The sequence below is a fragment of the Diadema setosum genome, chromosome 11 (assembly GCF_964275005.1).
Source record: "Diadema setosum chromosome 11, eeDiaSeto1, whole genome shotgun sequence".
Lineage (NCBI taxonomy): Eukaryota > Metazoa > Echinodermata > Echinoidea > Diadematoida > Diadematidae > Diadema > Diadema setosum.
This window is the reverse complement of record NC_092695.1, coordinates 12,092,675-12,118,668: the sequence shown is the minus strand read 5'-3', so window position 1 is coordinate 12,118,668 and position 25,994 is coordinate 12,092,675. Positions and strand designations below refer to the sequence as shown.

At 38.9% G+C, this 25,994-nt stretch overlaps 1 protein-coding gene across 1 annotated transcript in view; it reads right to left on the bottom strand.

Moving 5' to 3' along the window:
• The window catches only part of LOC140234806 (uncharacterized), a 103,620-nt gene that overhangs the window by 13,725 nt on the left and 63,901 nt on the right, over positions 1-25,994 (bottom strand). The window contains 9 exon segments of the mRNA XM_072314844.1: positions 8,304-8,454; positions 9,055-9,221; positions 9,958-10,101; positions 13,911-14,219; positions 15,149-15,260; positions 15,769-16,186; positions 17,572-17,745; positions 18,274-18,403; positions 18,819-19,184. Coding sequence (XP_072170945.1) covers positions 8,304-8,454; positions 9,055-9,221; positions 9,958-10,101; positions 13,911-14,219; positions 15,149-15,260; positions 15,769-16,186; positions 17,572-17,745; positions 18,274-18,403; positions 18,819-19,184 — 1,971 coding nt within the window.

Genomic DNA, 25,994 nt, shown 5'->3' with positions numbered 1-25,994 from the left:
AAGGATTCTGGGAATTAGGTTGGCAGGGTACTAGTGACATCATCTTTGGGGATCATGTTGAAACATGACATGTGGTAATGGGAGTGTTGTTTGCAGTATTGCAATACGATGCTGAATGTGTCTTTAAATACGCAATATATTCATCTGAAGGGAAGGGGTGGGGTGGGGAGGGTGGGGAGGGGTGGGGTGGAGAGGAGAGGGGGAGGGGTAGAGTGAGGTGGAGTGAGGTGGGGTATGGGAGGAGGGCATGCAATGGGGTCATAGGTCAGGATGGATGATGATACCTCGCATACATCCACACACATCCACAAACAAAGACCCACATAATCTCCATGCAGGATCCCCAAACATGCCAACAAGAATGAACACAAACGCATTGCCAACAACCTTGGAGGATGTATGTATTATGTGGCAAATGTAAAGGTTAATAACAAGGTAAGAGAAAATCACAACAAAACTTATGTTCTCATTCTGTGATGAATATCAGAGAACTCTTTTCAGGATTCAACATTGCAATCATGAAGTCATCCAGGATTTCTTCCAACACAACAGGAAAATTTTTGTATCAACTGTACAAAATTCCATGTCACTGTTGCTGGTATTTGATCCAATCAAACTCAAAACTACTCACATAAAACACAAATACACACACAAACACACACACACAAACACATACACACAAAGCATGCATACAGTTGCATAACCTCACACTGCATAGCAGTTGTATGTGCAATATTGGTATCTATTTATGGCATAAATTGGCTGTTACATTTGTGTATCATTTTTTCAAGCATTCCATTTTGTCCTATAGATGTCTTCAGTCACAAACCAATCCACAACATAGATACACACACACACACAAACATACACACCAAAGCTACAGTTGTAAGTCACAGATACACAAATAAACATACACATTTCACATCACAAGTACCACCGATACAGTAACAGCATTCTACGTACAGGAAACCTCTGCTAGTTTGGAGAAGTTACTTCACTGTTTCTTTTTCTATCTAATTCTGCTTCCCTCAGCTCACTTTGCAAAAGTATTTCCATGGTAAGGAAAAGAAAGAAAGAAAATAAAAGAATTGAAGAAAACTAAACAAGCAGAGAAGTAATATGATGCCTGCACAATGAGAAGTGATTTCATTGTCTAATTGCAATGGCTTTGCAATATAATCAATAGAAAATTTGGATGGTGATGTGATCTGGGGCAAACAACCAAATGGGAAACCCTTTCAGGGGCCTACACACTGCCAGATGGAGAAAAAAAAAAAAAGAACACAAACACACACATAGACAGAAACAGAAAACACTTGGGCCCAAATTCACAAAGGTGGTACAAATGAAACCACAGACAAAAACCACGGAGAGCCAAGTGTCGCACGGAATATTTTGTTACAAAATTGGTCATTTCGTCGACAAAACGACCGTTTCTTTAACGAAATTATAATTTCGTGGACGAAATATTCATTTAGTTACAAAATATTGTCATTTTGTTATAAAATCATCATTTCATCGACGAAATGACTGATTTCGTAACGAAATATTCCATGCGACACTTGGCGCTCCATGGTTTTTGTCCATGGTTTAAACCATGGCTTCATTTGTACCACCTTTGTGAATTCGGGCCGTTATGTACAGAGATGAAGGGAAAATTAAGATGGCCATCCTGATAGAGAAGAATCCTGTCCCAAAAGGCAACAGCTCCTATTGTGTCTTTCATTCTACTCAATGCATGATCGTGTAAGTTTTATGCATATCTCAAGATTCTGAAAGTGAATACATCACAAGAAGGCTGATCAGTAACAAAAGTTTTGATGAGTGAGCTTGAATACATACAAATACTTCTTTTTAAAATGGAAAAATTATGCCATGGGGGAAGAAATGTGCTAATAGAGATAGAGTGTGAAGCTAGAGCAATATTCTGATTTGGTGCCCTTTTCTCATCTGTTCAGATGACTCTAAGAAGGGACATTAATGCTATGTTGTAAAATAATTCCTTGAGATGGATGGCTGGAAGATTAACATCTTCCTCATTCTGAACAGGTGTGTACAGTATATGGTCATGTAGAGATGAAATCAGCAGCAATGCACACAGAAAATACAGAAGAAAAATCCCTTAATTGCATGAACAGCACCACAAACACCATCGTATGGACACCAGAGGCAAGGTACCACGCTGAGCTCCCTGATACACGGTGTAACACCAGGCATGGCTTACACCATGCAAGGGTCACACTATGAATGGTCTACACCAAGTATGCCCTACACCGAGCAAAGGCTTATTGTAAGCATGGTTTGCTATGAGCATGGCTTTTGAAGAGGCTAATGTGCATCACAGGGCTCTATAATTTTCATAAAGCTGCATTGCTTCCTGCCCTATTCCTTGTATTGCTGTTGCCAAGTCAATTTCTAATTGTGTTTCCTCTCATTGGTGGCAAATTTGAATTAGTCTTTATCCGAAGGCGTTGACACTGGTGCACTTCAAACAAGTTGATGTCAAATGTCATCTCAGAATGAGTCTGCCACATTAGGTCAAACATGTAGTATTTACAGTAAGTGTCTCCCACATTAGGTCACACATATAATATTCACAGTAAGTTGTGAACTATGCAGTTTCAGCACATTAGAGTTCTTTACAGTAAACCAATTTCTGGCATCGACTTGGGTAATGATATTCATTGAATATTGGCATTATATTCTGCCTCCCTCAATGCAACACTAGCCAATATACTACAATACTTCACTATCTGGCTCTCAGATCAGGTCCTATTATGTAATTCCAGGGAAAGCGCTCCTCAAAACAAAAGTTTTTCCCACGATGTTCAATTCACTGAAGTGTGATCTAAAACAGAACCAGGGTTGTTCTCTTCCTTTCTTTGTTTCTTACGCAGCAGATAGATGCTGCAAGTTTTGTATAATTGCCAGCTGAATCAAGTAATGCAAGCTGAGTTCCTTATGAAAATGAGATATCCCATGAGAACCTACCCACGATATATTAACTAGGTATATGCTGACAATTTCTTTCTCTACATTCAAATACTCCTACTGCACTGGGGGTGTGGTTAGTTTCCTTGGGTTTGCGACAATGAAGAAAGCACTGCTGAGTTTCTTGACAGGCAGAAGTTAAGCGCTTATGGAAAGCAGAACTAATTTCTACGTGTTAAAGTGGTGGGACCTTACCTCTTTTGAGAACAATCCAGAATTGAAATATGTGCAAACTGTCCTTTTTTTCTCTGGTTTTCAAGGTAATGGTTTATTACAAGTAACATATCGATGAGAAAGACATATAAGTGATGGCAGTCCATGAAAGTGAGCGGTCAGTGCATGACAGGAAATTGTTAAAACTTTTGCTATGGAGATTCCTACTAGTAAATAGCAGAGGATACTAAATTACACATGTAGGATATTACAAATAATGGTACATATAGGTCAAGGAGCAGCAAACAATGTTTGGTCCCTATCTCTAGTATTATACTAACATAACAACCAAGTTCATTTTTTTTTCTCTCTCTCTCTCTGTTGTACCAATTCATGGTCATACATGTATATACTTCTAGATACATCTATTGTGGGAATTCTACAAGGCAACTTGAGTATTTGGAATGAATGTATAATGGAATGAATGACGGTAATACTCAATGCACGCTTTCACACTACACAATGATTCTTTGGAAAAAGCACTGCAGTTTCACGTTTCTCCCTCTTCAAGCAACGAGGAGTGACAGTAGAGGAGACGTATAGTATGTACAATATATCAGATGCAAATCATGTCATGCAGCAAATTTACTGAAGGAGAGAGTTTCAAATAACTACTGGTTAAGAGGGGAAAACCTGTAACACATACATAGCGAACTTCAAATATGATTTCTACTTGAATGCTATTATCTGTACATGAAATATCACGAAAAAAAAACACAGAACTCTAAGAATCAAACAACACCACAGTAAAAATGTTTCACAGAAGTTATTAAAGTAATTGATATTTAGTAAGATCATAAACTCATCAACTCTGGACTCTTGTGAAATTAGCTAGAAAATGTGGCAACAAACATTCTCTCCTCTCACTCAAGCAGAGGACACTTTTGGAGATGGAATATGAGGCACTCGTTCATTTCGACCATGTAAACCGACTTCTTATCAAAAATACCAATCTTATTTTGGATTATCTTTCACTTCATAAAATACCGGTACAATATCGATCATAATCCATCATGATAAAGATATCTATTAAGAACTATCTTGGTGTCTCAAATCTTACCAGTTTGAAAAGTGATTGCATATAGTCCTATTTCACTATAGTTTACTTCATACATAATACTTGAATCACCTAGGATATATCAAGACTGTTACAGTGTTAACAAATCTGTGATGCAACAGAGAGATCAGACGCTGTTAGTGAGAAGGATAAAGAGCAAGCAGTATTACCCAGAGTGAAGGAATGTGTCGAGTGAAGAAGATAATTTAAAAACCCCTATGTTACCAGCTTAAATGCACCAATCTAGCCAGCTGGTATTACTTTCCTCACATCAAGGGTATTGAACAGTTTCAGGTTTCCTGAAACATTCTGCCACATATTTTTCATTACCTATCAATGCCTTTTTTATTCAAACCATATCAGTGGCATTAAATCTATGCAACAAAAGTCCCAAATCCCCCTTTCATCTGTTTGACTAGCACATTTCTTTTGTTTGCCTTTTTACTTTGAACAAGAATTGGATATCAAAGGTATATTCATGGTGCTTGTCCCAGTTTCATTCAAAGTATAGATGCAGAATATAAACCACACCCCCAATTATGGAAAGAATAAGAACTTCTTGAAAATCAAAACAAAATTCATGCTCCTATTTTTTCTTTTTTTTTGTTTGAGGGGTGCATTTAAAGCCCTTATGGACTGTGCTTGTTAAACAACCATACAAGGAGAACTCATTCAGCAGTTAAACAGAAGACTACTAAAATGCTCCAATGATTAGCATTCATCATTCAGATCAAACACAATGTTTAAGAGTTTATTATCTAAAGGGGCTCTGTGCATTTGAAGAGGAACCGTGGACACCATTTCATGAAAGTTGTCAGCCCTGACAAGTTGTCATTCTCTGACAATTTTAGTAAAATCCTCTATTTAGTTGGCTGAGAAGCTCTGGTCACTGACAGTTACTATCATGGTGATTGTCAGATACTGACAACTTGTCGGGGCTGATTTCTGTCATGAAACAGTGCCCAGAGCAGTTTGTTACTTGCGACAGAGGAACAAAGCAGGTAGTTGCAGCCACAAACATGGAGAATGGTGGAATGGTTGTGTTTGTCTGACCCTGTTGCCCAAAAGCTTGGCAATGAGTTGTTTTTATAATTTTCTTCATTTGAGCAGTTGCAGGCAGATTGGTCCTAACTGATGTTGGGAAGTGACAGTGCATTCATGCTTCAGTACAAGAGTTTAGTATCAGCCAGCTACAAACACATGCTCACTTTGCACACACACACACTCACACATTCATACATAAACATACTCACAAGAAGAGCGACATACATGCAAACACGCCTTTAAATGCCTTCAAAAATGGACTTGTCCACCATGTCAAATTCTACAAGCCACTTGACTGTGGACCTCACTGTTTGAAGGGTTACAACTAACTGTAGATCTTAATGTAAGCTATGCTTTTTAATCGCGTACTGACACACCTTTTGGTCCCTATGCACTTAATTCACATGCCTTTTACATGATCTGCAGCCTAATGTACCAATGCAACAAGAACGTCAAGAATTCTGTTGTCTACTGCAAGCTGGTGTGTACAATTTGTAAGTGTGAAATGGTCTACATTTGAAAGGCCCTGCCAACTGAACACACTAATTGACACAAACAACCCACCCCCCCCCCCCCACACACACACACTCCAATTTTGGTGTGCTAAAAAGTCCCATTTGACAATTTGTGGAAAGTTGGAACTAGTATCATTGGGGGAACCCGACTGCACATAATCCTTTACACCGACACAAGAAATAATGGCAAATATTTGATTCCTGAACAGAAATCTTTCCTGCACAGTGATAAGCAGAGTGACAGTGGCTTTTGTTTTGTTTTGTTTTGTTTTGTTTTGTTTTGTTTTGTTTTTGTTTTTTTAATGTCATCAATAAAATTTGAATATGACATGTATAAACAACTAGAAATGTCGCTACGGCGACTGATGCCTCCGCCATAATGCATGATTCTCCCAATAGGTGTATAGTACAATGTCTTGACAATGTGTGATGACAGTTTCACATAACTGGCAAAATATCGAAATAACAGGTTTGTCAGAAATATCTTGAATGTTCACTTTCCACGAACTGGGTTTGCTATAATTGTCTATTAAAGAGTGCAGGTACACATATTTGGGGAATTGAAAATTTTTACTTGACTTCTGACCGACCTTATTATAAGTTTATGCATTGAGTTTAATTTTCAAGGTATGAAAAAAGAGTGTAATTACAGTACAAAATATTTTTTTTTTCATTTAAACCTGACCTTTGACCCTTAACCTTTGACCTTTGACCTTCTGGCTAGACATTTCCAAGGAATCTCCATCAAGTAATACATGTACATATATCAAACACTTTTAAAACTAATAATGCAATCATTGCATATACTAGTATACATGTATGAGGAAAATACAGCAGTAACATTTTGAGGAGTTGACCTTGACCTTTGAACCCCTGACTATTGACCCATGACCCCTAAATTCCCTAGATAATCCCTGCCAGTCAGTACATGCATATGTACCATATTCCATGAAGATACATTGAACCATTTGGGAGAAAAGTGATATTGAAACATTTTCACCTAACCTTTGACCTTTTGACCTCTGACCTTATGACATGAAACTCTCTCTGGAGAATCCTTACGCAGTAGTACATGTCTACACTAAGTTTCAAGAAAATAACTGCTAGCATTGCATAGATATGGGGGAAATAGCAACATTTTTAGCATTTGACCTTGACCTTTTGACCTTTGACCTCTTGTCAATGTCACTAGAATCTACTCAACTAATTGTCCCATCATACATCATCCCTGGACCAAGTTTGGTGAAAGCTGCTTTATCCAGTTTTGAGTTATCACATAAACAGATAAATTTTAGGATTTGACCTTGATCTTTGACCTTTGACCTCTGTCCGATTTCACTGAAAAACTATTCAAGTAATTGTCCCATCATACATCATCCTCCAACAAAGTTTGGTGAAATTTGCTCCATACAGTCTTGAGTTATCGCGTAAACGGATACAATTTCATGATTTGACCTTGACCTTTGACCTTTGACCTTTAGCCGATTTCACCCAAAATCTTATCAAATCGTTGCCCCATCATACTTCATACTTGGACCAAGTTTGGTAAAATTCCAGTAAATATTACTCAAGTTATCGCGTAAACGAAAGCGGACGGACGTACGTACGGACGTACGTACGGACGTACGTACGGACGTACGTACGGACGTACGTACGGACGGACGGACAACCCGAAAACATAATGCCTCCGGCACCACTTCGTGGCGGAGGCATAATGAAGCCTGAAACAAATTTAAATGCAATAATCAAATGTTAAACAGGGCATGGATCCTTCGGAGTGTAAAAAGCCTTCCGTACAATAAGTCTTCCCCTTTTGACTCAGTCACATTTTCATTTCTTTCCTTTTTCTCTCTCTATCTCTATCTCTATTGGAATTATTTGCAGCACTGCACAAAAACATCAGGCTGCAAATTTTCTTGCTTTTCTATCTGCATGAAGTATATTTTATCTTCTTCACTTAGAATTTCTGCTAGACTCCCCATAAATAGTTCCTTGAATGCACAGGGCAAGAAGAAATGTATATTGGACAACTGACACTCGCATTCATCATCACATTTCTTCCACTCACACATGCTCACACAAATTTTGAACTCTAGCTGTATCCCAAAAACGAACATGCACTCCTCAATCACCTCCGTGTATATGCAATATCACTTCCTTCTTTGTCAGTTGCATGCTGTTACGCACCAAGGAAAGTAGAACTATTATTTGGGTTCCATCGATACAGCTAATAAAGAGATAAAGTTACGTCACAATCCGAGAGCACACATCCTTCTTCACAATTCTATTCTTGGCATCAACATAGCACACAGAACACACATATTTGCAAAGGGTTGGTATAGGTTGTGTGACTTTCCAGTGCACTGATATCTGGGAGCTCATCAGCACGATGTATATCTTAGGGGGACGGGGATAGGTTGTGGGTCATGTGAGCCATCACATGACTCTGTACTGCGTTCACCTGACTGTTTGGCTAGGGTAACACATCTGCATGACTCTTAGGGACTACCTGAGTAACCAAAGACGGGCATGTCCTTTGGGTCAGGGCTCTTACGAAAGAAGTCGGAGCGGTCCTTCTTCACTTTCTCCTTGATGTCGGTGCCATGGCTAACAACAGAGGGCACAGCCTGCGGTCTGGGTGCACAATGAAAGACAAAATGAGACATAGCAATGAACCTGTAAAGAACAGACCAATGGAGCAAAAAGCACAACAACAAATGGGACAAAATGTGGTCACGGGGCCCACCCAGGTGGTATGATTTCATTGTAATATTTGGGCCACAGAGAGAGAGAATGATAGAACTAAGATTTATTCAATCTAACAAAACCTGTGACAGAATACCGGAAACAGAGCACACTCTAATCTACTTCATTCTATTATATAATCATATTCTTTATTTGTCATTAACAGGAAACAACAACAAAACAAAAAAACAAAACAAAAAACTTCTAGATACTCTGCCTGTTAGTGCTATAAGGTGCAGCGCGATTCACCAAGTTTGTGCAATACTTGACATTAACAGCACGCATGCTTTGGGGACTATTTGCTTGTATTTTGTTACTTTGTGGTATCACTTCTGGATCGGCACGCATTCCAGCCATATGATCTGCTGTCAACGCCAAATGAGAATCCCTTCTACATACGTCCAGTCACTGCATACAATATTTTCAAAACTGACAAGATCTCTCACTATCACACACCATTATCATATTTCTGCTGGAGCTGATGTTTACCTGAATGGCTGAGGCCCCTTGTTGGTTGGTATGAATGGCTTGGGTCCCTTGACACTCCTGAATCCAGTCGGCTTCATCTTTAGGGATGAGGAAAAGCTGGATGGTGGAGGCGCCGATTCTTCAGTCGTCTGCACTGTGGGGGCCACGATGGACTCCTTTATTGGTGACTAAAACAAAGCAACAAATACTTTTTAATCTCAGCAAATAATTCATTACAGAATACAAGAGGTGAATAAACTTGAGCTACTTCTAATCAACCGAAAAATAGACAGAGGTGTGCACATACCTTTAAAAGAATCTTTAAAAAAAATCATCGGCACAACTTTGTCCATTCACATTTGGTTTCATTTGGATACCTCAAACAGTTCTTAAGTTACGCTGCCCACAAAATTGATTATGGATGGAAAGACAGGAGGGATGGACAGACAACCCAAAAACTCATAACGCCTCCAGCAACGCTTTGTGGCAGAGGCATGAAAAAAAAAAAAAAATCACTGTAAGGTAAGTCAAATTGAATGAAACTTGGCAGACAAGGCAGGAGGGAATATTTTAACTGCATGGTAACCTATTATGTCAGATTACACAAAACAAATTGATCTCATGTTATATAACAAAAGTGTGGAAATACCAACACATTATCTCACCAAAAAAAAAAAAATGTTAGAAACCTGAAATTAGGTCTCAACCAAAACTATACGATCCCTTTAATTGCGTACATACAAAGTGCAATCATATTCTATTACCAAAAAAAAAAAAAAATAAATAAATAAATAAATAAATACTAGTCTAGTTGTGGTATGTACTCACTTTGACCAATGTGAGATGATATAAAAGGAGATGGAAAGAAAGGAAGATTTTACTCTGCAGAGTCAAATTTGTGGCACCACGATGAGGGCAACTTACCTTATCCTGCTCATCTTTCTCAATCAGCCGGTGGACCTCTTCCCTCTGGTCTTCCTCCTTCTCCTCCCGTTGGAGCCGATCCATGATAGCCTCCTCCAGTCGCTCCTCCTCAGTGAACTCTTCCTCCTCATCCTCCCTTGTCTCCTGCTTCACAGAAAACACAGAGATGGGAAACCCAACACAATATGAGAGCCCAACATCAATATACATGTACATGTATATACCTCATATACTGCGCTACAATGCAGTCCACCAAATATTTCATCCGCTTGATCACATTTTAAAATTATCTATGCGGTATAATAGCCACGACCTCTGCAGACTGTGTAACTGGCATATGCATGCTCATGTTTCATCAAAATATCGGTTTGATTTCTTTTTTTTTAGGGGGGGGGGGGAGAAGGATTAAAGATACAGTGTATATTGTTTTTCCCTTTAACAGAAACATAAAATTACTTCGGCAAAATGTTCTCTGATGACTTTGATCGATCTAGCCCACTGGACTGAGCCCATTCACTTTATTTCTTTGAAACTGTTTAGCTCTTATAAGGATGGCTTGATGGGAAGTTAAATGTACAATCTATGCTTGAATATATGCACAAATCAAATATACACATTGTAATCAGGAAATGGAGTCAGTCATATATGAAACTTCCCACTGACTGAGCAACAGTTTCTAAGGATAATTTACTTTGTTACTGCTGTTGTTTGTTTTTAGTGCATCTATATGTATATCAACATTGAGATCCACCAATGTTTTCAAAGATCATATAATTGGTCTGGTAGAAGATGAATGGCACCAAGGCCTAATGGAGCACTTCTTGTAAAAGGCAGGAAGATAACAATAAAATAAGACACTCATTGTGAATGCCATTCATTAAACATAATATGTTATATACAAAATCAGTTAGTGGTTGACAATACACTGATACTGATGAGTGGTGGAGGAAAACATCACAGAAATTTCTAACTGTGGGGTCTCAATGCTTACAACATAGGACAATTTGAAGTCCTGTGACACATTCAATGGATTCATCATCAAACCACATTGGCACCCTGTGTAAAAACCTCTTAATGTGACATTATACAAATAGTGAATGGTCACGAGTGTAATGGCACAAGATTTCCCACGAGGCGAAAGATAAAATTCAACGAGGCGAAGTCAAGTTGAATAGTGTGCCTCATCTTTCATAGAGTGCAAAATCTTGTTCCACTGTATGAGTAAAGACCATACACTATTTGTTTTATACTACATCTTGTACGTTAACAAATGTGGTCCACATAGATTCTTAAATTTAGCACAGAAATGGCAGCCATTTTTTGATCTTGAAAGGCAAATTGGTAGCATAGTCGACCAGTCTACAGTATGCAAAATCAGTTGGTTGAGTTGTTTACAGTAATGATCGAGTGACCAAAATGGGTGCTTGTAAGCACGCTTGTAACTGTTGAGTGCGTGTGGCAAAGGCCAAGTTTATTGCAACATCAAAGCCGTGCGATGGAATAAAAATTAGTTGATCACATGAGTCATTGGAAATTAGTAATGTCAGGAGTGCGATATCCATTTTCACTCAAACAAAACTGCACGGCCGACAGTGACAGCATACAATGAAACTTTTAACTGCATGTCACATGATGAGTAATCGACCAATCGGATAGCTACATTATTTTCAGGTGTTGTACAGTTGGAAGTTAGTGATTAGCGTACAATGTAGTGAATGGGTTAATCAAAGAGTAACAGAAGAATTCAGGACCATCTTCAGGGCCTTGATCATGTTTCCAACACCAAGGTAAAATTGTGTTCAAACAGACAGGTCGAGGTGGTATATCAATACAGATACTGTTCAAAAACATCGTCAATGATGGTACCAATATTTGCAAAGATATTTTCACATGAAAATTTTTCTGGTTAGAGAGTCATCAATAGGGAGTGGGTAGGCCCTTTTCAGGGCCTAATAGATAGCCAAGAAAGAATATGTGTTAAGCCTTCTATTACCCAGAAGATCCCATCACATATGAAGTCCAAACCGCGTGACTGTACATATCCAGTCAGTGACACATAATGGATTATTAAACCCATATGATAATTAGGCACTGTTTCCGGGTTAAAAATAGGTATGGCCAGCGGGTTGGTCCAACAGTGTTAGCTAATATTAGCTTCCAGTGATCTCTTGCGATATTGTATTGTATGTCAAGACATAGCATGTGAACACTGTATGCAGGGCCCATGCATTTCCAGACATCAAGAAGGTTGTTAATTTTCCCAGACCACACCAGGGGGAGTGTACAACACACTCCTACGCCCATTTCCACAGAAACAAGACACTTGCAGTGACAAGCCTGAATGAATCCAATTAAATTTCACCTATTGATTACATGTTACATAAGAAGTGGACCCCAGGGAAGATGAACTGTGCCAAGTTGGCAAGACTGGAGCAAAGCATATACCCGTAACCAGCCATTTCATTTCCCTTTCTATGCTTGTATTTTGTGTTTGATTGAAAAAAAAAAAGTTAATAGTATCTCTACTACTTTTTGATGTCAGAACTTACGGTCGTATTCATTGAGAATATGTATACCATTGTTGCTCTCTCTCTCTCTCTCCCACACACACTCGTGCACAAGCACCTCAATACAAAGTTGTTTTAGCTTTTATTGGCACACTGCCTTTTCCCTAATTCCTCTTACTGTGTATACAATTAGAAATGAATATGAACTTATCAAACATTGAAAGAGGCTCTTAGAATGTTCACAGAATACAGCTGTGTGCCTCTGTGCACCTCTCTCTATTTCTTTTGACAGGTAGCTCAGATTAAATAGAAAGGAAATTCTGTTAGACTTAACCCTACCAAAAATAATATATAAATAAGTATGTGAAACAGGCCCTGTCAACACTGTGCAATCAGTATAGGCCAATGAAGAATAAAGCAGTTCCAAAGAGGGAGATATTTAAAGTGAAAGTCTTCAAATGCAGGATACAAACTAGTTAGATATCAAGCAACATCAAACTGTGGGAGTCATGGCTGTTCAACAGTCAGTGTACTAATAAGATAATATGACCACCCATGGGATGACTATGAAATTTCCTCTACATTCAACCAGCATAGACATTATACAAAGTGTAATCAAAGATTTTATATGTCTTTGGGCAAACGAATGACTCGAGTTTCTGAAAATCAGTAATCCACATGATATATATCATGGATAATAATCATTTAGATTTGTTATATTTTAGAACAGGTGGAATGTAACATGTTTAAGAACAAAGTGATGGATTTGCACTACGCTGAGTAATTGTACCATTTTTCATTGACAGGGATCAGCCTCTGAAAGGCCATTATGGTTTACTGTTGATCCCCCTAATTTTTAATATATTTATTGCATCTTGCATGATGTAAGTTGCACATATTGCAATGTTTGTATTTCTTTTATTTACCTTGTGGAAACAAAATACATAAATTGCATTGCTACTTCACAACAGAAGCTTGTATTCCAGATCTTTGATACGAAATTTTGGTTGTCAAGGTTCATTTGACCAGCCAAAATGGGTGTTTTCATCACATATTATTTAAAAGTGGGGTGCACTGTCTTAGTACGAGTTTGCATGACTCAAAACACTTCTGATGAGAGATGGAAACAAAATGTATTTGTGATATGATACAAGACAGAGGCTACAAACCTCACAAAAGGGATTTCTATGTCTTCAATAGAAGTGGAGAGAACATCATTTGTCAGAACTTCAGAACAAGAACACACTGCAACACTGGTTTAATTTTCCCCCCTTACTGCAAAGGACACTGAAAGAAATTGCACTTGAAATGCAAGACAAAGACACACTGCGCAAACACCAAAGTTTTAAACATTTGCTGAAACTACACTAATCATAAAACAAAAACACGGCAAGCAAGATCAAGGGATGGAAGTGGGCAAACACCTTCAAGGCTCTTGGAACTCACCTCGGAGGCAAAGAATGAATCTTCAGTGCCGAATGTTTCATTTAGGTCATCCTGGCCCTTAAGAGCCTCCTCCTCCTCCTCCTTTCCCTCATCCAACTCCACACCACCATCCACACACTCTTCCCCACTCGGGGTCGCATCGCCTTCCCCGGAGTGGAGGGGGTGTGGGTGGTGGGGTGGCTGGTCTCTTGGGGTGGGGCTGCTTGCATCAGCAGGGGGCATATCTTGAGGAGGTGCATCGGAGAGGGGGAGGGAGGGAACGGGCGAGGATATGGGAGAAGGAGGTGGCGAGGGAGACTGAGGGAGGTTCTGGGGAGAAGGGGGGTTAGGAGATGATGAAGAAAGTGCATTGGTAGGGGGCTCGTGGCTCTCTACACTACCATTCTCATGGAGAGGCTGAGGTGGGGGAGTTGGAGGAATGATGTTTGGTGGGGAAAGAGAAATGGAAGAGTTGCATACATATATACAAGGAACATTTGGCATGCTCATCACAATATTTCATGCAAAGTAGAGACGGCATTGGGATAAGATGCAAATATTTCTTGCAGCAAAGGAATTGACTATTGGAGGCTCATGCAAGAAAATGATGGCAGAAGACTGACAGAGAAACAACTAGTTTTTTTTTTATAGGTTTTTTTTTTTTATCCGATGAAATTTGAAATAAATTGCATTATCATCTTATAACTCAACATATTAAAAAGATGACTGGAAACATACTATATGTATACCTTTTGATGGCAGTCTCCTATGACTGCACACACAGACACACACACAGACACACAGACACACACAAACAACCTATAAAAATATGTTGCAGCTGCAGGTACGTTGACTTCATGAGAGAAAAATGCATTTGCAATTATGTACCCCAACAGATGAACATAGATATGTATATCCCTTTGCATGAACTGTATGGTGATTTAGTATTGGTGTATGAACATGTTTAAGTGCAAGGTTTGTGCAGATTTGTACTGAATGGTTAATGTGCGAGTGACATGTAATTTGGTAGTAATTTAATAACAGCTCTGTCAGAGTAAATATTCTCTTAATTGAGGCCCTCGTTAGTGCATGTCATCATTTCAAGTTACAATTTCTAGAACTTGGAGAACTTTGTGCAATTCACAAGTCACTTGACTTGCATCCACATCTACACTCATTAGAGAGAGATTACAAAAATGCTGTGCATCTATGATAGGTGCTTGTCCACTATGAAGTGCTTTGACCCAATTTGATCTCACCTCATCTCTCTGGCTGGATCCATTCCAGGAGTTGGGTGCCATCCCGTTGAGGCTACCATTGGTGTAGCCGTCATCCAGAGCCCCCCGATCCTGACGAGGTGTCTCCTCGGAGCTAAGAGAGAAAGAGAGCAAGGGAGCAAGAGTGAAACTTGCACTTGTTAATGCCAGTACTAATAAAAAAAAAAAAAACACACAAAAGTCTGGTAAACTTCCCTTACAGGTACCGGTAGTAGAACCATTCTCCAAAACCAAGACTGGGGTCTCATGTGAAGTGCGTCGCTCTAACCTTGGAAGCTACCATTGATCACATTCACTTGTTGTGTGGAATTCACTCACATTCATGTGTTGTGTGGAATTCACCCACACACACAGCCTAAACATATTCATTTTACTATTTTGACATAAATGAAAGACAAGTTTTCAGTGAAACTAGGAAAAATGAAATGAAATTCTTGACTTCTAATTCGACCAAAATTCATGTGATCTTCTTCATACGCTTTATCGTACCACTGGTGGCTTACAGAATCAATAATATTGAATATTGTAAATAATCTACCAATTAAGGAAGTTACTACAGTGAAACGAGCAAACCACTGTTTTGCAAGTCTCAGATGACTCACCTTGTTTCATCGTCACCTAACTCATCGAGGAGCTGTTTGGCTCTGGACAGAGCATTCCCTGATGGGCTGGAGTTTGTCGAGCCATCTTCCCTCTTCAGCCGCTCTTCCCGTCTCCTCGCCATCTGAATCTCTTCTTCCTCCTTCCGCCTCCTTTCCTCTTCTTCCTCTCTCTGCCTCCTTTCTTCTTCCCTTCTTCTTTCCTCTTCCTCTCTCAGCTTCCTTTCTTCTTCCCTTCTTCTTTCTTCTTCTTTCCTCCTCTCCTCCTCCTCTTTCCTCCGCCTCTCCATCTCTCTCTGTCTCTCCTCCTCTCTCCGCCTCTCCTCTTCTTCCTCCGCCCTCCTTGCAGACAAGCGAGCCTGGGTGTGGTCGGTGTAGGAGGATGACGATGCAGAGACAGTCCGGGGTTGGCTGTGGGAACCTGCCCGAGGACATAACAATGAGCGTGTTTATACAGAGAAGCAAAATACGCGCTCATGCCGGCTCATGCCGGCTCATGTGAGAGGACCTCTCGAATTTTGCTCTGTATAAACACGGCGTATGCCGGCATACGCCGCCAAATGCAGGCTCATGCGAGAGGTTCCATCCGCCACCTTTTGAGGTGGCCGATGCAAGAGGAGCCTCGCGTATGTTGCTGTGTGTTTATACAGACGACCGAAATTCGAGAGGTAACCGGAAAGCGTGTATTTTAATATCTGTCATGATCGAACCACGTCTTCTCCTTCTTACTGAAAAACTGGATTTCAATTGATCATTTGGCCGGGTGGTTGTCAAGAGGAACGTTACAAGAATGACCTTCAAGCTTGGTGGTTCTGATGACTTTGCTGGTGCCATCTTGATTTTTTTCATTTTTTCCCATCATGCAATAAACTGCACTGCGAACGTGACCTATGCTTGACCCCAAAATTCGAGAGGTCCGGTTCAGCTGAGGTCCGCTCGCATCGGCTCGCATGAGCCGGTATTTTGACTTCTGTATAAACACGAGAAATAAGCGCTCATGCGGGAGGTAAAATACCGGCTCATGCGCGCCGGTGCGAGAGGCTCCTGTATAAACATGCACAATGATGCGTATTACAATTTGAAGACATGCTGCACACACGCATGGCTTGTTCTTTAATTGTTTTTTACATGCAATATCACTATCCAAATTTATGTCATAGGTTTTTTACTCAGCCAGCATCAATTAATAGAATCTCTCTTATTGCATCCAAACTCAACTTGCAAAATTGTTCCTACAGCAAGTTGAAGCATTTTCTCTGAAGGATTTTCCAGAACCTTGCAAAGAATTCTTTTGATTGCTTGAGATCTGGATCCATTACTTGAAAATATTATATTTTTTCACAGTTCTCACAAAGTATAGAATCTGGAGAGGTGTAGAATATCAATCAAAGAGGGTGTGGGGGATGGGGAACCACAGTTTTCACAAAGCATAGAATCTGGAGAGGTGTAGAATATCACTCAAAGATGGTTTGGGGGATGGGGAACCACAGGAAACACATATCATGCAAAATCTTGCAAATTACTGTTTGACCCAGACCAACATGGAGACATACTCCCTGTGAAAGCAGCCATAGTGTGTGAAGGTTCAATGGTATTTGCTCCTGCGACAATTGTTCCCATAAAATACATGCACGCTACGGAAAACATAAATTCTACCCACAAACAAAATCCTAACCCCAATCCTAATCCTCACATCAAATTCATCTTAAAACCCTATCACAACCCTGATCCTAAGCCTTTGGAGAATATAAGGCCAGAGCAATTGTCGCAGTGTCGGCATGTACAAAATATTGTCATCATCCTCACCGTCTCCGGCAACATTAGCATCATATCTCCGCACTTTCAGGTCAAGATTGCCCGAGAGCACAGCCTGGCTGATGCTGTACTGGAAATCGTCATGATCAAACATCTTGGTTCGCTCCCCATTTATGGCACTGATTTCGTCACCAACCATCAGCTTGCTGAATTTGGCGGCACTCCCTGCAATGAAGAGACATGACCTCATGACATTAACAAGGAGAAAAATGAGCTGATTACCTTTAACACAAAACAAAGTGAATACTGCAAACATCAATATTTTCATGTGATTATTCATTTATCTTTATTTATCTTTTTTTGCATTGAGCAGCTCAAAAACATATTAGCGAGTACTTGAATTCACGCTGTGCAATGATCAACCCATTCAAAATGTGCAGAGAGAACTGTGAAGATATATTTGTGGGTTTCAGAATTCGTGCTAGCCAAAAGTAGCACGAAATATGCAAAAAAGAATGAACCGTGAAAATGTCTGCGCTTACAGTAATCTGTCAAAAACAGTAATGATTAGACTACCTGATTTGGGAAACACTATACGAGACACAAAATGAATTTCTTTAATTTTTCCCATTCTTCGGGGATCTTTCATTACTGGCAATCATTTAATGACCTCCTCCTACTCCTATGCCTCAACACCATCAACATTATCTCTGCACACAACTTGCAACGTCCCTGTCAACAGAAGTTACCCACCTGGTTCAATGTCTTTGACCACGATAGGTTTCTTCTTGTCAACGCCTCCAGTCACTGTGAAGCCAAAGCCTCCCTCACTCCTGGGTCTCCGGCTCATGCTGATGGTGAGTTCTGTAAAAGCTGCCGGCTCCTGCAATTCATGATTGGTTCAACACAGGCTTCATCTTTCATTCAATTTTATTGATTGCCAGTGATGTATCATCCAATGAAAACAAACAAACAAGCAAAACAATTCACTAACACATGCTTGCAGTTTGCTACAATAGTAAGGGTAGGACATAATTTCAAGATGAGAGATTTAAAACGAAACAAGAAGGCTGAATACTTTGACCTGGGAAAAAATTTCCCATCTCTAAATTGAATAGCAATCTTATCTAATTCTAATTTGATGGATATGTTTGGAGCAAAACAGTTTATAATTCTATGTAATGAAATTGCTACACAAATGTCTTTTTGCATAGCAGTCACACCAAAATGCACAGTAAAGTCCTATGCAATACCAGGAAAATTATTCCCTGTTTGATCTACACATTGACCTTGGTTACCTGGGGCGCCTGCTGCTTGGGTGGTCGAGACACCGAGGTTCGTGAGGGCGGTTGCTCCGACTCCTCATCGCTGCCCTCTCCCTTCTTCTTGAACGCCTCGCCGCTGTTGAAGGCAGCGATGCGCCCCATGATGCCGAGGCTCATGCGCTTCTGGGTGGGGCGTCGGGCCGTCTCCTGGCCCACCTTGACCTCCTCCCTCATCTGCTTCTCTTTCTCCCGGTCTCGCAGGATCTTCTCGTGGAAGGAGCGGGCTGGGAAGGACTCCTCCGAGGGTGTGGTAGCTGCAGTGGTGGACGGCGATGATGATTCCCCGCGCCTGCTGTCTGCAGCATCACCATTCTCGGGAAGATCCACCCCTTCATTAAGCTGTTCAGAAGGAGAAAATACAAGGTTCATCAGATTTCAGACCAAAGGAAAAAAACAAACAAACAAACAAACCTGAATCAACATCCCTGTGTCAACAAGTAATGTAAATAATTCACTTAGGGCATTTGCAGATGTTTCTGACATAGTCTGTCCCCGCTGATGGATCACATGCTTAAATCTTTCTCTCTTTAAATTAAATGCGAGCTGAATGCTGGTGAGCTAAAAAATCAACTCCCCATGATTATCATACAAGTCACTAATTACACCGAGTGATAACATGGTGAAGAAAAGTTAAAACCAAACTGACATTTTCTATGTCAGAAGATAAGAAGAATCAGCAAATGCATGCATGAATTTGACGGAATCATAACTGTACACAAAATGTGAAATACAAACTCATATAATTAACATTCCCCTTTATATGGTACAAGTTTAACACACAATGGTTATTTGTATAAACATATCCTTTATTAGTTTACATTTTCAATCTCTTTAATATTAGGGAGGGCATCAAATGCCATTAAATTGTTGCAACGAGTCATTCAGTTGGGCTCACAGAGATTCAGAAAACTATCATCTCCCACTATTCCATACTGATAGACATCAGAGTCTATACCAGTGGCATGATAATCACAGGACTTCTAATGAACAATTCACTGTCTATATACAACAAGCTCATGCACATGCATGCTTTAAATCAGAGAAGTAAAAAGCAGAAACAAGAGAAATTAGTACAAATGATGCCAGATAGGTGTGAAGTAAAGCAAGACATAGCAGTTCATAACTTCCTAAACTGAAATAACATATGACAGAAAATTACATGAGGAAGATGAGATGAAATCAAGATAGCAAGTGCACTGTGTCATAGATTTAAAAAATGAAAGAAAAAAAAATAAATGTATGGATTCAATACCCTATTCATTTCATCTGACTTAAAAAACTTAGTAATCAAAATAAGATGCACAAAAGGTATAGCAAAAACCATCTAAAAGAAACCAGACCTAGAATTGTGGACTTACATATTTTTACTTACACGTTGAAATCAAGAAGAAAATGCGTACATAAAATGTGTATACTGGGTTGTAAAGCAATGCTAAACCATATTCTGCATACATTTGTATATCTAAGTATGGTTTACTATACACCTTATTATAAATTACTTCATGTAGCAATACTGCATTTGGCTGAAAAAAAAGCTAACAAAAATTCTGAGAACTGACGTAACATGTAAATGTATTTCTGGGGCTGGATGGGGTGAGGCATTAAGTAGAAGGTAAAATATTACCAGGCTCTCAGCCATACTTGTACATAAAAAAAAAAATAATAATAAATTTAAAAAAAATAAAAAAAAAATGAACAAAATCCCATGGTTGATTTGTTTTTTCCCTGAAGAAAACTAAACTTGATTTCAGTTAGAGCATGACATATGAAGCAGGGCCACTGGGAAGTTGATGGTTCCCTTTAATCCATCCACTGAGTCCAGCTGTTGATTTGGCCTATACGTTAATGAGTACTACGCAACACCTAATCGTCATATCAAAATCAGTCATAGAGGCTCATGAAGAGTTGTCCAAAATAGAATATATCATGCGCCGATCCCTAGCCACAAATCCCTATTGGTTCTCCTGGTTTATGATTAAGCTTCATATCGTGGGTGTTGGAGGGGAGGGGGTAGAAAAGGTACAAATACCGGTACTATCTTCTCTACTGGTAATTCACAAGGTAATTCACACGTATGCTAATCTACTTTGTGCAAATATAGTCAGGTGTGACAAAAAATTTAACAGGCATTGAATATGGCATCAGCACTGTTCCACATTGCATACATATCATCATTTTCCTCTAACAGGCACTATCAAGAAAAGCAGGCCACCTTAAAGAAGCAATTTTCAACACAGATTTTTCGTCCATAAACATCACTACCCCTTTTCCCTTTTAAAAACAAATATGATTATATGATTATCATATTTTTCTAATGCTTTTTTTGTGTGGTGGTTGTGGTGGTATATATTAATATCACATTTCTGGACATTTATTCACAAAGGATTTTATTTTGTTTCTTTAACACAATTTGGTACGAACTGATGTGTCTTAACTACTCTGTGCAATTCCCTTCACTCACTGCTGTTATTTTCTACCAAAACAAATACATCATGATGTACTGCACAGGAGAGATGCAAGAAGCTGTCTGAGTATTATTATCCACAAATCTATGATATACACTTGAAAATCTGTGAAAGTACTGTACTACATTAAGTCAAGAACACCTGCACACACTGTATAGTACATGTACAATTTGTAACTTACGTATGTCTTCTTACTGAGAACAGGCGGGATTCACAAGAAAAATAATTTTTGTATTTTTTTTTTTTTTAAAGAAGACAAAACGTATCCTCAACAAACATACAATGTAACTTGTGAGTTTTCATCTTTAGATTGAGTTCAAACTACAGGAAATTTCAATTTCCTAATGTTAAATGTCCCCTCCCCTACCCCCATACTAACATTCAAGTATTCCGGTTATAAGTGGCTCTCCCACGCCACTCATCTCATTAGCAAGGTATGCTCCTCTCAGACAAAGATATTGTCTGCAGAATTTATGAGCCTGCACTTGGCTAACACCTGTTGCAATGGTGAAATGAAAGCCAAGAACAGTGCACTCCTGAGGCAGTGATCATGTGACCCAGTTTTGAAGCACATATAAAGTTCAGTAAAATACAGGGAAGTTACAAGAGTATGGGAAGTACTATAAGGTCATCCGTACATATTGAAGGCGTTAAAAGAAAAAAAGCTCACTGAAATACATTTTAGAAAACTCTCATAGCTGAAATAAAAGTCCCCCTTTCATACTGATGATACCGCAGTGATATTGTATGAGCACATATCATCAATCTTTGACCCAGACTTTGTGCATATTTTGATTACAGTATCCATGCACCACAATGTAGTATGCTACACAAATATAACATTTCAACAGAGTAATATGAATTACTTCAAAAAAAAAAGATGATGATCCTTCAAAGGCAAAGTGTTGGTTTTATGATGGCCCACAGACCATAATCTTTATAGTTCATCTTAACTAATGACTTAGGCCTACATCTAATCTTGTTCAAACACTGAATGATTGAACATTTTAGAAAATTACTTTTTACAGATGCTTTACATAATGTTTGACATTTATCATTATACAGATGCATTCAAATTGTAGGTGGATTTTCTATTTTTCCTTCAGTTCATCTTCATATCAAATACTGAGTAGACCACATTTGATCTATCTACCAGCTGGGGTTCACAAGATGAATTGTGATGACTTTAGATACAGGTTTACCCATTTAAATCCAACCTTTGGAAATTCCTCGTTTGAAAAAGAAAAAAAGAAAAAAAGTACAGGAAACGAGTATATCAGTGCAATAATACAAAGAGGAAAAAAAATGAAACTAACTGCTTACAGCCAACAGCCCTACACACAATGTTGAGGTTGATCACTGTTAATCATAGATCCCATTAATAAACAATAGAGCATCAATTCGATTCGTGCCCCAATGTGATTCATTTTCCCCTACCACTATACATCATGTCACCGTGTGTATCCCAAATTTGGAACAGTTGTATGTGGATATCATTAGATATAAATTTCCCCCATTTCCTCCCCCAATTATTCGCAAAGAGTTTCAAGGTTTGGTAATGCAGCGAGAGTCATCTCAATGGCACATTGGCAATTGTTGATGGTATTGTGGGTCGGCATTCTATAAAAAGAATTAATGAAAGCCTTCAATTTCTATATGAGTAATTTATCAGTGATTCCAGACTGGGGAAAGTGAGGGAAATATACCCAAGTGTATTATTTGAAACATTAATGATGTGGAAAACAATATTTCAGCCCTAATCAACCATTAATGACAATTGATGAGAATGGTTTTGGTATCATCAATGATTTAAGTTTGAAGTCAGAAATTCACTATCACAGCTATCTGTCACACATCGCAAATCCAAACCCATACTGACACAGAGTACAGAACATACTCTTGAAGCAAATATCAGACACACACAACAATTGAATTTGGGAGATAAAAGCAATTTTACCTTCCAAAACCACACTTTATCTCCTTGAAGAAAAATAAACTGAAGTTCGAACGAATACATCGGTTCACACCTTTAAAAAACAGTTACACATGGGTTGTGTATGATTTTGTTGTACAACAACAAAATAACAGCAGATACAACAGTACATGGAATGATAGAATGAACAGTAAAGAAATCTATCACCTGCTCTTACATCATGTACGTCAATCTTGTTTCGATGACGCAACTTGAGCTGCATTTTACCGTCACATTCTCTGCAAAACAGCTCGTAATCGCAGTGATTTTGTGGTATGATTTAGGTGGCTTTGAGAGGGGAAATGAGACAGAGCGGGTAGCGAGACTGGAGAAATTCATGATGAAAGTTTCAGGTAATCTTTGCACCAAACAATAAAGACTGGCTCACCACGTTTGTCAGCGATGTAATCTCTACCTACTACACACAGTTTAGATCAGATGTCACCTCCATTTCCATACTATTCCAGGTCAACATTTGGCTTCCAAACTCACCACAATCAGATACCTCCCATGCCTCCTATTTTACTTTATTTTATTATTATTTTTTTATATTTTTTTTTAGTGTGTGGATATGAAAAGCACAGTAAAATATTTGTAAGAACGTGGGAGCACTTCATAGATGCAAGAACAAAATGCGCAAAAAAAAACCAAACAAACAAACAAAAAAATATAAATGCATACATCACATTGCTCATACCTTTGCCACAAATAGTTTGGTAACTTTGATTTTTCATTCTTACTAACCAAAAGTTCGTGTGCAAATGTTCTATGAATCATATGAATATTCATGTGAAAGAAAATGTTTAGCAGCATTACTTCAAGTGATTTCCATACATCAATATCCCCAGAGGAGTTCTGACCACAGCTGGCTCAAAACTCTCAGATATTCTATTTCAAAAAAAGTGCCATCCAGCCATCATACAAAGCATTCACATACAAACTGAACAATGTAATTCCTGTGTTGGCCAGATCCTCAATAAAAAAAAACAAACAACAACAACAACAAACAAAAAACGGGGGAAAAAAAATTGTCAGAGAATTTACCTTCCCACCCCCAATTCTGCCAAAGTGTTTAACAGTGCAGGGTTTAGACACATATCATAATGGAATGGCTCTTGGAATGTCTACTGCTTTATTCTCCTACCCTACCATTCTCTTATAGCATTCCTGCTGTACGCATCGTTCCTGTTCTGCAGTGAGTAATAATAACATGTCATGAATCACATGTTCTGCCAGCTCGATGGGGTTAATAGCTTATCACATGATTATGAACACTGATCTAATCAGAAGAAACTGGTTCCCAACATGAACACTGTGGTGCCTACACCGCTCAGACAGACATTAAATCAACCTGGCTCCAATACACAGCCTTCTCTGGCAGAGAACCTTGTGACTCAAGCTAACTCACAGAGGTGCCAATGAAAGCTTGATAAATCGCAGCTCTTTTTTTTTTTCTTTTGCAGAGAATATCCCTCAAAATAATTTCATCTCCAATAATATCTTTTTTTCTTCGTAACTAAGATTCAATTCTCAGAGATAGATTTTGAATGTGAAGAAGGTACTTTGTCTTTCTCTCAAACAAGTTGACATGAGAGCATGTTCAGTGGTATGGTTGGTTATCATAGTTACCACTTTACGAAAACTTTTTCTTTTTTATACAACACCTAAAAAGAATGTAGTTATTAAATACATCGATTGCCTATCACGTGTCATTTACTTAAAAGTTCCATTGGACGCTGTGGCTGCCAGCCATGCAATTTTGTTTGAGCAAAAATGGATAGCGCATGGCTGACGTCACCTATTTCTTTTGACTCCTGTGTTAAACTCACAATTGACTCAAAGTTTTTGTTCCATCGCACAGCCCTGATGTCACTAGAAACAAACATTTGCCACGCACTCTCAACAATTACAAGCGCATACTTTTGTCACTCATTTTTGAAAACAACTTCAATCGATCTGCTTTGCGTACGTACATACACGGTGACTGTGACTGTGTGGCTACTCATTCGTCTTTCACAGAAAATGGTTGCCATTTCTGTGCTAAAATTCAAGAATTTGTGTGGACCAAGTCTATTGACGTTCGAGGTGTTGTATAAAACAAATAGCATATGGTCTTTACTCGTGCAATGGAACAAGATTTTGCACTCGGTGAAAGATAAGGCGCACTATTCAACTCAGCTTCGCCTCATTGAATAGAGTTCCTTTACCTTTCACCTCATGCGAAATTTTGTACCATCGCACTCGTGACCATTCACCATTTGTATAATGACATAAAAGATTTTGAAGATGTAATAATTCTGTGTCTTCACAAAGCATCCAGCCACACTCAAGCCCATGATGCAGAGTGAATTAGCAAGGGCCAACATCTTGGCAGACTACGTGTGCACAACTTCTGCAGCATATTTAACTTGAAGTAGAAAAGAAATGTTTTAATCTTTTAAATATGTTAGGATCATAGTGCAGGAAGTATTCCATTATTATTCACAGTTGGCAACTGAAAATTGTGTGAAATGTAGGGAAAGGCTTTGCAAATTTAGAAATCAGTTTCGATCCACTGAATGTCTTCATGAAAGGGTATTGTAAACTTTTGAAGGGAATTACAGTGTATGTGATATGTGAGTATAATCGTCACCCTACAACTTGTCCACTACACTGAATGTACAATAATATCAGCAAAATATCAGTAAAAAAAAAAAAAAAAAAAAAAAAAAA